The sequence below is a fragment of the Equus przewalskii genome, chromosome 28 (genome assembly GCF_037783145.1).
Source record: "Equus przewalskii isolate Varuska chromosome 28, EquPr2, whole genome shotgun sequence".
In the NCBI taxonomy this organism is placed as follows: domain Eukaryota; kingdom Metazoa; phylum Chordata; class Mammalia; order Perissodactyla; family Equidae; genus Equus; species Equus przewalskii.
In genome coordinates this window covers 5,834,826-5,850,646 of record NC_091858.1, presented here as the reverse complement: position 1 = coordinate 5,850,646, position 15,821 = coordinate 5,834,826, and the positions used below count along the sequence as shown (strand labels likewise).

The following is a 15,821-nucleotide window of genomic DNA, read 5'->3' as shown; positions in this document are numbered from 1 at the left end:
ACTCTGATATTATGGCACCAGCACTTGTATCTTAATTTGACGTTGGTCCCTATCATGAGAGAGGAGATGAAGTTCCTTAATAGGCTGCTCTACATTATTGCTGTGACCTACGAGTAACTATGTCTCAGTTGCACAGCAACGCTCAGTTCCACCCTTCTCATGCCCAGTTGGCTAAGTAATTGCACAGCTGAATTATATAGCTTTGAACAAAGGATAAAGAGAAGCATGAAAACAGTGTTGCACTAGATTGTTGTTCTTGTCAAATTTACTCTGTAAAATGTATTTTCTTTCTTTTGCCAAAAAACACTCAGATGTTTTTACTTTCCAAAGACCATGATGTGAATCATGGAACATAATATCCAAAAAGGTTGTATCTCTGCCTCTCTCGGCAAACTTTGGGCCCTTCCATTTTTGCTTTTTTTTTTTTTTTTTAAATAAGTTGAAAGCAGTTCTTTCCATTAAAAGAGGCAGAGCTTTAGCTATGTTGACCAAAAGATGGATATTTGGCTGCGTTGTAGTAGAAAGAATACAGAAGAGTGGTAGGAAATTATATTAATGCATAATGTATAGTGGACAATAGTTTTGTCTTAAAGACTAAGTGAAAATTGGTGTTTTTTAAAAAAATTACATTTTCTGTACCAGAAGACTCCTTGAGAAAAATTTGGCTGAAATCCAACAATATTTAAAAGATTTTTGTGTAATATGCTTCAGCTTGTCAAAATGCCAAGAAGCAGTAAGATAACTTTCTTTAAAAAATGGCCAATGCGTGCACATGGTACAAAATTCAAAATGTGGGAAAGCTGATGTGGTGACAACTTTCTCCTTCCCATTCCAGTCCCCCAGCCACATATTCCCCTAGCCAGAGGCAACCAGTATTACTAGTTTCTTGTGTGTCTCTCCAGAGATATTCTCTGGATATAGAAGCATCAAGATAACTTTCAAATCTTCAGCAATTGTTTGGGCAAGGTATTTTTAATTCATGGATTTTGTGTAATTGGTATATTAACTATCCATGTGGACACACGATTTCAAGAGTTAAGAGGAATTTCTGGCATGCTTTTGTCCATAGTGTGTTAGAGTAAGAATGCAGAATTCCATTGGGGAAAAAAAATCTCAAAAGAAGATTTCAAGCGACAGATCTGTACTTTCACCAAAATGCAAATTCTGCCAAGGGTAAATTATGAAATTAGTGTTTTTAGAATTAAAATTATACATGGACTTTTTGAGAGTTAAAAAAATACTGTAAGTGTAATTTTGTTTTATGTGTTTTCTGTAGTAGTCTTATTTTTTTAAACAATTCTTGTTTTTATAACAAGATATACTTTGTCTAATTTAAAAAGAAGTAAAAACTAAGCGGCCATGACATGGGACAGTCATGTTAAGAGTTAGCACTCCTCGGTGTTAAAGTCCAAGCCACTAGAGAGAGAGAAGCTGTGAAACTCAGCAGACGTCTTACTAACACAGAACCATGGTGACGCCTGTTTAAGTTTTCTTAAAATTCATCTTTGGTTATATTGTTATGTTTTGCTTTACATTTTAACCTTCAGCATTCATTTAGTACATCTAGGATATATATCTTTTTTATATATTTATGTATCCACTTATATACAAAAGAATGCCACTTTAGTGTTAAAATGTCTCTAAGGCAAAGCAGGCAATTATATGTTTGCAAGCAGGGCTGCATATTAGATTTTGCTTCAGAGCCCATTTTTATTATTTCAGCTGAGCATAGGACAACTTGATGAATACATTCATTAGGAAAACATCTGTTTTTGTGAGCCTCTTGTCCTCATCTGCAAAATAGGGGTAATGAGATGAATTATCTCTGTTTCTGACTAGTTGCTGTGCACATTAAACAGTAATGCATGTCAAGTGCTTTGATAAACTCTAAAGTGCTACAGAGATGTTACTTGTTAAGAAAGTTTGTTCTGGCAGTGTCATCAGGATGGATGGGGAAGTGGGGGGAGCCTGGAGGTGGAGATGACAGCCAGAAATTTGTCCTAGAGTTTCCTGATATGTCTGCGGTGGTGGTGTGGTGGGAATGGAGAGGAAAGGGAAGATTTAAAGGCCGTATGAAGGAAGAAAATGACGGGCTTGCTCTCTGATCAGAGGGTGAAAGAGAATAGTCAAAGGTTTAATACCTGGTTGACTGGGGAGAGAAGGTGGAGCTGCTGAGAGAGAGGGGGAAGTTGAGAAGGGAACCAATTAGAGGGTGGAAGGGAAATGACAATTGAGTTTGAGGCAAATGTGGAGGAGGCTGAGTTAAGGAAAGGGGTGAAGGAATTGACTTATTGAGGTTTAGATGGCCAGTAGTTAGAATCTTGGAACCTGAACTGTCCAGGGGCTTATCTAGAGGCCCAGGCCTTTGACCATGTCTTTAGGTCACTATCACCAGGATTGGAAGAGGAGGTAGAGGAGCTGGGGAATGTGGTGGCCAGGAGACTTACGTCATGGAGTCCCTCCCGGCTAAAGCCAGTGCTGGTATATGTCAACAAGAAAGGGACATCAGAGAAGAGAATGAAAGCATTACAGCAATGCAGCAATTTACGATGTAGAACGCACTTCTCATTAGGGGAAGGGTTAAGTGCATGTTTTGAGCTGGAGAATGGGGAGAGTAGGCATGGGCGTTTCACCTCTCCTCAAGTTACTATCAGGAAGTGGAGCTACAGGGTGGAGGGGAGGGGGTGTGTTAGATACCAGAGCAGCAGGTACAGCCACTGTCTGGGTCACCTAAGGCCTGGGCATAGCTTGGTTACTTTCCTTTTGGTTATTCTCTCATGCCCGGGTAAGGGCTGTGGAATGTGGGACAGAGGGAATTACACCCTCCCCTCCGTTTCCATCATGCTGCTCTTCTTAGGCAAGTCCTTCTTTTCTGAGAGTCTCTGCCTGGCCTTGGCTTTTGGTGGTTTGAGCTGTGGTTTCTGCCTGTGGGCAGCTATGGTGGCTCATGCCCCAGCTGTGGGATTTCCATGTACATTCCCCTCCTCCCACTAGTTAACCAGCAAGCTGGTTTTGACTGCCTGCTGTGTTCCTTGCTGTCCGCTAGGCTCCCCAGAGGGATACAGAGAAGGTAAGAGGGCACCAGCATCTCTCCTTCCTCCTTTCTACTCTCTGAATCCCTGGTCTTTTGGAGTTTGGCACCCAAGAGCCAGTTTGACCAGTTCCTGCCCTGCCCAGCTTGGGCAACTATATAGGGCCTCTTTCAGTGTAACCCTGCTGGTCCTGCTCTTGTATTTATCTTTCATTGGTAATCAACTCTTAGATAATGAGCAGGTCCTTGTGCATTTGAAGGATTGTCTCATGGGAGGTGGCCTGGTATAGAAGAAAGTGCATGGGATTTGAGAATCAGGAAGGGTTGGGTTTCACTACGGGCCTGGCTACTCAGTACTTGCGTGACCTTGGGCAAGTGGCTTCACCTGGTTCATCCTTCGTTTCTTCGTCTGTAAAATGGGATTGTTAGGATTAAGCGACAGTGTGCAAAAGTAGCTAGCAACAGGCCTGGTGCATAATAGACTCTAAATATGTGTCGGTTTCCTTCTTCCCCTCTCAGGTTGTGCTTTGCTCAAGCTCCAGATCAGTGTTAGGAGTTATGAGCTCTGTCTGTCTTCATCTGGCTGCTCCTTGAGGAAGTCACTTTCCCAAGTTGAGCCTTAGAGGACTCCCATGGTGACTGACCAGGCATGCACAGAGCCTTTGAGTGCTGACATTCTGTGAATTGATGAATCTGTAGTTGGGTCCTCTGGTCATTTCTGAGCTTCTTGTTTCTCTTACTAGAAGATAGGAAAATTTTTCTGTTTCAACAAGAAGTAATGTTGCTTCCAGAAAGAAGGCTTACCACAGGAGGTGGGTCACCCAGTGGGCACCTCAGCTCCTTGCTTGATGATGGAAAAGAATAAACCCTGTGCTTTCCACTCATGGGGCGTGGGAGATCCTTTGAGGTCCTTGGTAGCAGAAGAACATTTGAGCAAAAAACAAGGCCATCCTCGCCAGTGATGGCTGCTAGCCCTTGTGGCAGTGGAATCTCCTTTCTCTCTCCTTGCCCACTGCCCTGCGCTTCTCTTCCTCTTCCCTGTTCACTGCTGGTGCAGCAGTCAGCGTCACTGGTTGGCCGCAGCTGGGTGTGGCCATTTCTCTCACCAGCTGCTGCGTCTCCATTGCAGAGTCGGCAGGACCGGCCGGTGTCTACAGCAGTGGTCCTCAAACCTGGCAGCATGGTGGGATCACCTGGGAACTTTAAAAACATACAGGTGCCTGGTCCCTACCCCAGATCAGATAACACCCTGGGGATGAAGCATGGTCATCAGGTTGTTTAAAAATCTCCCCAGGTGACTTACATAGCAGCCTTCGCACCAACCTGTCTCCACTCTCCATCTGCTCAGATTCTATCATTTCAGATGCTTTCTGTCCTCCTTCCTAGCCCATTCCTCAACTCCGTCTCCCCAAGTCCTTTACTCTGTCTTTGTTGGGACTCAGTCCTTTCATGCACCCTCCACCCAATTCCTATCCCACAGGAACCTTGCCCCAGGTCATGGGAACTGCAAACTCAAGTGAAACCCAAGTTCGAAATATGAACAAACCTTCCCAAAGAAATATTGTCTGCCAGTGGTGGGTAGAGGTCTCCCGTTACTCTCTGACTGTAGCAGGCTTTCATGGACTGGTTTGGGAACTTAACCACCGTGCAAATAGTGTTTCATTTAAAAATTGAGGAGTATGCTGTGTAGAGGAATAAGATTCTACTCATGTCCTCAACATGCTTAAAATCTAGTTAAGAAGAGACAGTAGGATATCCTCCAGTGTAGAATCCAGGGATAGGTTTTGTCATGTAGACCAGTTGTTCTCCAACTTGGGCCTATTTAGGGATCATTTGGTAGCATTTAAAAAATGTACTTGTTCTGACCACAATCCACTTGATTCCGATTCAGTGCTTTGTGGGTGAGGCTTGAGCCTGGGCCTTTTAAAATGAGCTCCCAGGAGATTCTGATGTGCACCAAAGTTGGCAAAGGATCAGTGTACGTGAATTCAGAGAGGAGGGAGGTCGTGGCAGGCTGCAGCGGTGGAGAAGGCTTCGTGAAGGTGGGTCCTCGTTTTGTCCTTTCCTTAGAGGATATGTTCTGTGGCCAGGAGAGGAAGCTGGCAAAGGCTCCCCCGCCCGCTCTGACACTCTGCCCCTCCCCAGGTGCTGTTTCTTGGTGTTCCTGCCCTGGCACTTGACTTTTGAGGCCCTCAGCTCAGGCATGTTGGCACATTCTTTCTTGACCAGGAAGTGTCTGCCTGGGGCTGCCACACTGGCAGCCAGCTGTCACCATGAATCTCCTAGGTCCAGTAATTGGAGTGGACACTGACTCGTCACTTTGCATCAAGCCTCAGTGATCCTGGGGCTGTTTTCGCCTGTCACTTATTTTCCCCAGGGGTGGGGGGAAGCTGCATTTTCAGACATTCGTCATATTTTCCTGGCTTCTCATGGTGGAGAGAGGAGGTACTTGTGAGCCTAGGAGCAGACTGTGGATGAAGGGAGTGAGGACACCGCTCCCCCGCCTGTCCCATAGCTGGGTCCAGAGAACTGCTATGTCTTTCCCTCTGAAGTGGGAGAGCTAAAGTGAGGGCAGGGGACTGAGGGTGGAGCAACCCTGGAGAGGTGGAGGGGACAAAGTAGTTGAAATCTGATCGGCTCATATCTGTCATTACTTGTGGGTTAGTGCCCAGATAGTTCCCCAAATCCCACTTCATCACTCATAGTTCAAGATAGGGCTCTGGAGGCCTTTGGACTGTGGTTTGGGGTGAGGAGAGTGAGTTGTGCAAGAGCAGCCCTGAGACTTGGCATCTGCATCTTGTAATTAGTGTTGTGGGTCGGGGATAGGAACTACCATGTGCTCAGCTCTCTCTCTGTATTTTCATGTAATTCTCACAACAGGCTTATGAAACAGGGCTTATTATCTGCATTTTATAGGTAAAGAAACTTGCCTACAGTCATAGGGCGATAATGTTGCAGCTAGAATATCAACAGCTCAAGCTTGTTCACTTACACTGTGCTGCTTCTAGGGTACTGGGGTGGAAGTCAGGGAGCCTGAGCTATAGTTTGGGTCTACCGCCAATTATGTGACCTGGTACAAATCCCCCCACTCATGAGTCACTTCACTCAGGTGCAAAATAGGGGGCTGGCGTTGGGCCAGGTGCTCAGTGTCCAGCAGAGGCTGTGGCTCCATGTGTCGCTGGAGGCCATGCCGACGTGGGGTGGCCTTTGGCAGTCTCACTGCGTGTGGAGCTGTCTTTGCTCGGAGTGGTTCAGGTTCTCCTCTGGGCAGTGTCAGTTACTCACTGGTCTTTTGGGTGCTGTGGCTCCTTTCTGGACTCTGATTTAGGGGTACAAGCCCTATCTCTTTTTCCCCCATAGAGGTTTCCTAAAAGAATAAACAAATTGCAGTCACTATGTAATTGAAAAAAGTGTGTCAATCAAATCATCCATATTTGAAATGCGAATCTGGTGACTCAGAGGCAGCTTGTAGGTTTATGGCCTCATTTGCAAAAGGGGGAGATGTGCTTTCTAGATCTGTCACTGTAAAATTCTAGGGCTCTGGGAATCCTTTTATTGTGGTACTGTCTCCATCCATTTTTTCGTGAATGGGAAATTTCACACATTGCGGTTGCTTCAGTGATATTATAATTAATTTGGATAGTTGGGCCCAGAAGGACTCTTCCTTCCCATCTAAGATACTTCTTAAGAGCAGTTTCCTGGAATGACAGGTCATTTCACTGTTAACCCTTTAAGAAATCTAGTAAATTCCCATTATCCAAGATTTACGTCTGTTTATTGCTTTGAGATGACCCCAGGTAATGGGTGCTTCAAGGTTATTCTTTGAGGCTTATGGAAAAGGTTTCAGAGGTCACCATGAGCTGTGGACAGGTTCTCAGGTCCATGATGGGGAGGGGGGTGGATTTTCCAATTATAAATCGGAAAGGCCACAGCTGTGATTTCTGATCTTGGCCATTTCTTTGATACATTACCATCCCTATAATACTTTGTTTCTGACAATGGAGAAAATAGACAACCAGAGAGTGTGCCAAGGCAGAATATTGCCAGACAAGGTGTCTGAATTTCTTGCCATTTTAAGAGTACATTTACTTAGTGTTTTATAGGTACAGACATCGTTCCATTTGGTACTCCTAATAGCCCTATGAAATAGACTGAACAGCTGTATTTTTTATTTCTGTCTTGTGTGAATCTGTATCCTATTTATTACAATAAAAACTTTGAAGTGGCGTAAAACAGAAGCAAGCCAACAAGGAGAGCAGAGATGTCAGGACAGAAAAAAATAGAATAGCTGACGCTTGTGGAGAGTCGTTTGTGGACCAGGGACAATTCCAAGTGCTTTTAAATGTATTATTAATGCATCCTTACATCTGCCTTGTGAGGTGGGTACTATTATCCCTATTTTTACAGGAGGGAAAACTGAGGCTTAGTGGTCAAGGAACGTATTCACAGTCAAGTACTGGAGCCCACACTTTTAACTACTGTACTAGAATACTTCTCTATAATAACTAAGGTCATGGGCAACGTTAATGTACACATATCCGTGTCAGGAATGATCACTATTGTACAGATGAGGAAACTGAGCTAAAGAACGGGGTCAGTGACTGACTCAAGGTCACAAAGCCAGTAAGTGGCATACACAGAACTAGGACCTTGGTCTTCTGTCTCTTAGAGCTGTTTCCACTGCCTGACATGGCATCCTTCTTAAAACAAAAAACACGTGTCTTTCAGAACCTGGCAATTGGGGCAGGAGCCGTTGGATCTTTGCAGCTGACCTACATCTCGAAGGTAATGTTGGCCTGAAGCTCCGGGAATTTGTGTTCTGCAAGTAGGTTTAGTATCTAAACAAGAGGAAGTATTGGATCCTTCTGGCATTAGCATTTGGGGGTGTTGCATGGGTGCCCCCTTTCTTCATGGTTCCTGTGGAAGGTCTGCGGCTGACCAGGGCTGGGTGGGGCATGGCTAGCAGTTCTTGACTCCTGGGACACATCAGTCAGCCATGCTCCCAGCTCTTGCAAAGGAGGTATAGGTGATGGGGGTAGGAGTGAGACTTGACCTTTTTTGTAATTGGGACAAAGAGGAACACAAAAACAACAGAAAACCCAGTGACTGTAAAGGATTCTCCCAAAAGGTATAGTTAAACAGGAGCAGCTCCGAAATAGATGGGGCTGCTCTGGAATTGTATCAATTACCCGAACAGGATTACTGTGGAGGGAAGGCCAAGAATGCCTGAGAAGGTCCTCAGACGTGCCAGGAAATCATTCAGCAGCCAGATAACTGCTGGAGAGCCTGGCAGGCAGGCTGACCGGCCATCCACCCCCTGGTCCAGTTTGTGCAGATGGGGCGGTGGCAACCCCCCTTCAGTAGTGAGACCCGGGTGGGGGCCGCAGCTGATTGGTGATGCCAACACGTAGCTGCTGAATTCAGCTTCTTTTAGTAGCCCCTCCCTGGAGCTGGCACCACTGCTGACCCGTGATGCAGCAGTGATAAAAAGACCGGGGGATTTAGGGCCTTGCCAGAAAGAGGAACTCTTTGTCCAGTGAGGAGAGCCAGGTGGCGCCCAGCCAGCATTGAGGTTCCGGAAGTCGTGCTCTCCTGAGCACCCCTCACTTCAGGCCTCTTGGGGACCTCTGCTTCCTTGTCCATGTTCTCCCACCCTCAGGGGATTGAGGGGAGGGGGACCCTAATCTGAGTGGCTGCTGGCTCCCTTTTGTAACAAGCTTTGGGGGTCCTTGGGTTTAGCCTTCCATCCCAGCTGGTCTAAGGGTGAGTCTGGAGGTGGAGGTGGCTGCAGGGGCTGCAGGCAGAGTCTGGCGGGCACAGCTGGGTGCAAAGGCAGCCGATGCCCAGCTGTGTCTGAGGGGATTAGAGCCAGGAGATAATGACCTGGGGGAAGGGGAAGGGCCTTTGAAAGCGAAGCTTTGCTAGCACATCTGCGGGCAATTTGTGCCTGCCGTGTGGTAAGAAATGTGGCTGCCTCCTGGGCCAGGCGGGCTGGAGGCCTGAGCCTCCCCTCTCCTGTCCGGTCTTGCTGAGTGCTCATTAGGTCATTTCTCTAGAAGGCTTGGAGACAGAGCATTCGGAGACAGGGGAGCAGAGAACATCAATATTAATGACACCCCAACACTCTCCTGTTTGAGAAGATTTTTTTTTTTTTGATGGAGGAAGAGTGAATACAATTTCCTGCTGAATCATGATTTATAAATGCAGCTCAGATGAGGGTTTTTAGAGTTCTCAGCTTTGGAGGCTGCCTCATTTAGAAAGGATGGACCTGCCTTTTAGCCCTTTATGGGAGGGGCAGGCCTGATGGGTTTTGCAAAACCCACAGCTGCCGCTGGGTCAGGTTTCACAGAGCCGAGAGCCTTTAACTCCTGCCTGACCCAATGCCAGAAAGCAAGGGTTTTCCCAGAAAAACATTTAGCTGGGTACTGGTATCAAATTCCGCCTTATGGGTTATTTCTTGTTAACCCCTAGGTATTCCCTCCCAGAGGAGAGCATTGAACCGCAGTGTCAGCCCGCCTTGTGGTGTGCATGTGGTCTCTCTGTTCAGGGGTGCTCTTCCGCAGTTCTTTCTTGAGCGCTAGTGTTGGGAAGAACAGAGATGAAAGTTCTTGACTTGATGTCATCCAGGGCATCGATGGCAGTGGAACCAGTTCTTGGGCAAACTAGAAGATGATTGATGCTGGCCTTTGGTGCCACCCACCTTCTCACTTTGCCTGATGGCCATCTCTTCTGCACAGCAAGCCCCACTCTTCCCCCCCACCTCCCAGCTTGTGTCCTGTTTTGTCAGGGCCTTGCCCTCAGTTAGCTGTAAGAAAGACCTTCCTAGAACAGTGGTTCCTAACTTTTTTGGGAGGGGTCATGAATCCTTTGGAGAGTCTGATGAAAAGTGGACTCATTTTCCAGGTAAATTAAATATGTGTGTACACACCCTGATTTTGCCTGTAATTTTAGGGCTCGTGGAGCCCCTGATGCTGGTCTAGAGACCCCGACTGAGAACCTTTCCCATCATTCTGTGTGGGTGGCTGCTGCTTCCTCTGGACCCAGGGGCTGAGCTGTACCAGAGCCCCAAGATTGTTCTGCTGCTGCTGCTTCTGCCAGAGGGGCCCCAGCTCCACTTCCGGCCAAGGGCAGACAGGGTGGGGCTGGCTAGCAGTGCCCTGCCGCCGTGAGTTTGCTGCTCCTGTGGTCTGTGTTTGATCTGATAAGAGCAAGTTCCTGAGAGTCTGTCAAGCTATGGAGCGGCCTCATCTGCGTCAATCTACTGGTGACCTGTGCCCATTCTCCCCTCACATCCCCAACCTCCTCTCACTGCTTACATAAACCAGGGCCTTCCAGTCAACCACTGTTGTGTAGCTACTCAGCGCTGTGGCCACCTTGGGGTGTGCAGATGGTTGTACTTGGCCACCCTCACTAGAGTCAGCCTGTCAGCCACACTTCTTCAAGGTCTTCTGTTCCTTCAACATGTCTGAAGGGGGCTGCACAGCCTCCCTGATCACCAACATGTGGTAGGGGTAGGGGGAGAAGGGTTATACCTCCCAGTGGGCAGGGCTTCTGCTTCTGCGGTCACTGGGATGTCAGGGGGAGGCCAGAGCTATCTTTCTATGGTGGAAGGGAGCACCCATGTTGGCTCTTCTCTCTGAGGGGCACAGCAACAGGTTGATATGATTTCATTTTTGTCTTTTGCCGTTTTATGACTGTAAAAAGGGGACTGGTGATTTCACTCTGGATTTGCCAGTTGGGAAGCCAATCAGAGATATTGAGGGTCTCACCCTTGTTAAGCAGCCCATCAGGGAAGAACCCGAACTGATGTCCTGCTAATTCAGCAAGGAGCTGCTTTGCTGAACAATCTTTCTGTGGTAACCCATGAGGCACGAGGCAAATTATAGGTGTGCCTGCGTGTAATCACGCATACCCCCTGACTGAGACTGCATAAACATATAAAAACAAAGAAACGGAAAACGAGGCTATCTCTTTGGAAGCCTCAGTCCCTGTAATGAGCACACGGGTAGCATCATCCCAGTGGAGGCTGGGAATGAGTCGTCAGAGCGGACCGTTTGTCCTCCAACCAGCATGAAAAGTGTCTGCCACTGGCGCTGTCTCTAGCTGGTGATAAAGGTCAGTTTTTGGGGGGAAGGGCGAGTTTCCTAATAAGCCAGGGAAGGTCTGGAAGTACCAGCTTTTCAAAGACGTTCTAAAGCCGAAAAGGGAAGGGGAGCCGTAAGATAGGGGGGTCCTGAGGGCCACATTGACCAAGGAAGTTCTACGATGGTGAGGGTCATACAGGAACCGTGGGCAGGACCCATGAGTTTATGGGCATGAGGACCCACAAGAATGTGGAGGCAGAGGGATAGAGCAAGAAAATGCGTCACTGACAGGTCGGAACATCAGACACAAGCAGGATGAAGACACACGCTGTGGTTCAGATTGAATTCCTGGGTCTGAAACCCGGGGAAACAAGAGCCCAGGGGCAGGCCTGGAGCTCTGGTGCACGGTTCCCGGGCGTGGGGAGACCGTCCTGAATTTGGATAGTCTGTGTTTGAACTCAGGATACGTGCATTCACCTTTGCTTAAATCTACATGTTTTTAGGCCTATTTCAAGACTTTCTTAGGCCCTGTGGCCTCCACCTCACGCCATGGTAAACATATCAAAACACACCCACATCCCTCGTTAAATGTAATTGTTTGGCTGTAAAATATTTGAAAGGAATTTAATCCTTTTACTTCGGGAATAATTTGGCTATGAGTAACTCATTTAATTTATGATTGGCTCTCATTTCTTGGCAATCATCTTGCACACCCAAGGATTCTTGTGAACTAAGAAAATTGAAGCTACTAATTATTTTCAAATGTGATGAAATTTTTGTGAATGTTTAATTGAAACATTAGTGAAGTTGACTTCATGTGACATCTTGTAGGCATTTAATTAAATACTTATCAATGAGCTTGATAGAATGTTACACAGATATTTAATTAAATATTTATTAATGTTGAGTATGTCATGTGTCTTTTGTATGTTGGAGGCCGGGCATTTTATTTTTAGACCTCATGTGTTTTTGTAGCCCTCTGAGAAGCTCACAAGGCCCTCAGCATTTTGACCATGTGTAAGCATGGCATTGCCTGTGTTAACATGTGGAGTGGGATTTTAAAAGAAACAAGGTGTTGGGAGCTATAAATAGTCCCTCCTTGATTGGGCAGCTTCTGTATGACAGGGCGGGCTAAGTGCCTCACCTGTACCACCACATTTAATCCCCACAATCACCCTGGGAGAACGTGATCTTGTTTCTGTATTTGAGAAAACAGGAAATGGGGGTCACACAATGGGGACACTGGGACTTGAGCCCTGGCCCCTTGGCGCCAAAGGCCAGGCTGTCCTGCCTGTCCTTCATTTGGTCTTTTACAGACAGCCGCCCCAGTTCCCGTCTTCAGTATTTGGGGCAGTATTAATTTTGGTTGTTAAGGAAGCTGGGCAGGTCTATCGAAAGAACTTAGAACCAAGAGCGAGCGTCCAGACAGACTGGCGGGTCAGTCATTGTTAGACATTTAGCAACTGTGAGCTATGAAGAGATCTTAATTTTGACTCAAGATTTTTCTTCAGTTCTTGGCTTCTAATATGCCCCCTGTTAAAGCAAGAACCACTCCTGGAGCCCATAGGTGAGAACAAGTAGAGATGCTCTTGGCTGGAAAGGGGATTGAAGGAACAGTGTCCATGAGAGGATTATGACAACATGTGAATAGTTCCTAGCTTAGGGCTCAGGGGAAGGTGGCTGCCCCCTCAGAAATCCCAGGGACAGTGGTGGAGGCCTGCTCCAGGGAGGTTCACCCTCCATCGAGGGTAGTCCTAATCTTTGTGGGCATATGATGGGGTAGGACCTGCTTTCCTTTATTCATTCAGTGTACTTGAACCTGAATATGTGGGCTCACATATACATATGCTCAGGACTGTACACACAAAGGGTAGGATTGAAAAAGCAGGATGAAATAACACAACAGGAGGTATAAAAATGTTTCTGCTTTCTTATGCCCTTTTCCTGAATCCATAGGTATCTCTCTGATTCCATGAGCCCCCCTCTGGGCATGTGGAAAGTGCTTGTTTTCATGATTAAGGAGCCAGGGTGGATATAAAGGGAATTGATCAGTGTGTCCAGATGCAGTGAGTGACATGCGGCGTCATCTTTCTGCGAGCCTAATTGGAATCTGTGTATTTGTAGCAGTACCACCTTCAATTTGGACAGCTGTTTGGGGAGGGGCTTGGTGGTTGAGAGAGCAGTGGAATCTTGCTAGCGTGAATGGGACCAGTAGAGGTTTTGTGGTCCAAAGAGAATTTTGTCAGGACTCAGTGGCTTTTAAAAGTGTTTTTGCAAAGATAAAGATGAACACAGACACCAAGATAGTAGTTAACTCTGAGGGGTGAGGGTGGGATTCTGTGAGGGAGGAGCATGCACAGGGCTTCTAGGAAATGGGACTGATAACGGGCTATTTCTTAATCTGGATGGTGAGTAATACAGGATTTCCACTTAATTATTATTCTTTAAAATGTTCACTTATGTTTTATATACTCTTCTGAAAAGTTTCACAGTAAAAAAATTTGAAAAAAATTGCTAAAGACATATTCACATTTCTTTTATATTTTATTTGATTTAGGTGAGCATAGCTACCCCAAAGCAGAAACCAAAAACTCCGTTTTGCTTTGGTAAGTAATTGAGCCAGAGGGTGAGTTTTCTGAACACGCCTCCAGCAACTTCCTCTTTTGTGTGGAGACAGTCCTGTGACCACATGTGACTTACACCCTGTGTGTATGAGTGACTTCAGTGGCAGCGATGTTCCCAGGTCTCAAGCAGTACTGCTTCCCTTGGTCTCACTGCAAAGATTGTTAATAACATAAGACAGAGGAACAGGGGCCAGTGATATTTCAGTTTTTCTGATTCTGTGGGGCGGGGTGAAGGTATTTACTAGAAGTTTCTAGAAACCCTCATCTCAGAGCTGAGTAATGATGTGCTCAGGAAACGTAGAGACTTGGAGGAATGGGAGGGATAATAGAAAAGAAGGAATGTTCTGTTGAGGGTCTCAGTGTTGCCAAATGAGTGACAGTGTTGAGAGTGACATAGGAAGCAGAGCCACTCAGTGGATGCCTCTAGTCATTTAGTCATCAGTTATTTGTTTGGCTCCCACTATGTTCTCAGTACTGTACTAAGTGCTACAGGCAGATGCTAGGAAATAGTTTCTGTTGAATATCGGCTCTATGAAGGCAGGGGTATTCCTGTTTTCACTGCTGTGTCTGAGGATGCGGACAGGTTCCTGGCTGTGGCGGATGCTCAATAAATATTTGTTGAGTGATGAGTGAACTAATGAATTCTATGTTTACTCCGTGATGCTCACCTCCTATAGTGCAGGCTTATTTATGTTAGGAGAATAAATTGGTCCCTTGAGCTGTCCTCTCTCCCAACTTCAGGTTGGTTCAAGCTTCTTTGATGCTGTCATTCTCCCATTTCTTTGGGATATCATTGCTAAGCTCAAAAATAACTCTCAGATTTTGTGGTCAGCAGATCTGGAAAAAAAATATAAACCCAGAAGTAAATTGCTGACCTAATGGAGTGCTCAGAGGAAAGAACAGGTTGAACGTGAGGTGAGGTCAAGGTCACAGACTTGATCTCATGCAAGCTTTGTTCCATTTCTCAACTACAGACGAGACTCCTAACCCAGGCCAGTTGTGCCCGTGGAAACAAGGAGCCCCGGGACCGAAATTATATATGTATTGTCATGACTGTAAATCTGTTAGCACCTCTAAAAAGCAGTTAAGCGTGTGTCTTGGTAATGGCTGACTAGCAGCCCCCTCACTGCACAGCAGCTCGTTAAGGCTGTTAATGTTGTCAGATGTCATTCCTGTAGCCAATGGAATAATCCACGGGTTTTTTTTCCGGTGAGGAAGATTCGCCCTGAGCTGACCTCCATTGCCAATCTTTCTCTTTTTTTTTTTTTTCTTTTTTGGCTTGAGGAAGATTTGCCCTGAGCTAACATCCATTGCCAATCTTCCTCTTTTTTTTTCCCTTTTTCGGCTTGAGGAAGATTCGTCCTGAGCTAACATCTGTGCCAGTCTTCCTCCATTTTGTATGTGGGATGCCTCCACAACATAGCTGATGAGTGGAGTAGGTCTACACCCAGGATCGAAACCTGTGAAGCTGGGCTGGGGGAGTGGACCGCGCAGAACCTTAACCACTCGGCCATGGGGCCAGCCCCAAGAATGCACACTTTCAAAGAGACAGAGCAGTGTAGCCTGCTGCTTCCTCCATATTCATGCAGGTCACTTCACACCGTGAGGAGTGTCTTCTACTTTGCTGCTTCAAGCACCTTAGTTTTGTGGAGTGTTTTTGTGGTGTGTGTGTTCTAACCTGGGTTTTTCTCCCTTCTTCCCTGTGACTTTTGCAGTCATCAATGCCCTCTCCCAGAGGTATTTTCTTCAAGCCAATGACCAGAAAGATCTGAAGGACTGGGTTGAAGCCCTGAACCACGCCAGCAAAATCACTGTACGTATGATTCCTTCTCCTTTCTGGAGGGAGTTGGAGCCTCTCCCAGCATGTGGCCTGTTTGGGTGGGGAGCAACTCAGATGGTAGCAGGGCCTTTCCCAAGAGCTTGTTCCAGACCCAGTTCCCCCTGCCTCTTCTCACACCTTGGCTGACTAACCACAAGTTGAACTGAGAGTTTGAGTTTGAATCAAGTTCAGGGGGAAGTTTACGGAGTGTCCCCTTTGTGCTTCCTGGGAGGGCTCCTGGGCAGTTATGTTTTGGGTCATTC

The 15,821-nt window shown here is 46.5% G+C and overlaps 1 protein-coding gene across 5 annotated transcripts in view; it reads left to right on the top strand.

Annotated features, from left to right (window-relative positions):
* PLEKHA2 (pleckstrin homology domain containing A2) overlaps positions 1-15,821 on the top strand; it is a 70,401-nt gene that overhangs the window by 30,928 nt on the left and 23,652 nt on the right. For all 5 annotated transcript variants that reach the window (XM_070598858.1, XM_070598857.1, XM_070598856.1 and 2 more), the window contains 3 exons: positions 7,760-7,816; positions 13,673-13,721; positions 15,455-15,552. In XM_070598858.1, the coding sequence (XP_070454959.1) occupies positions 7,760-7,816; positions 13,673-13,721; positions 15,455-15,552 (204 nt within the window). The remainder of the gene's footprint in view (positions 1-7,759; positions 7,817-13,672; positions 13,722-15,454; positions 15,553-15,821) is intronic.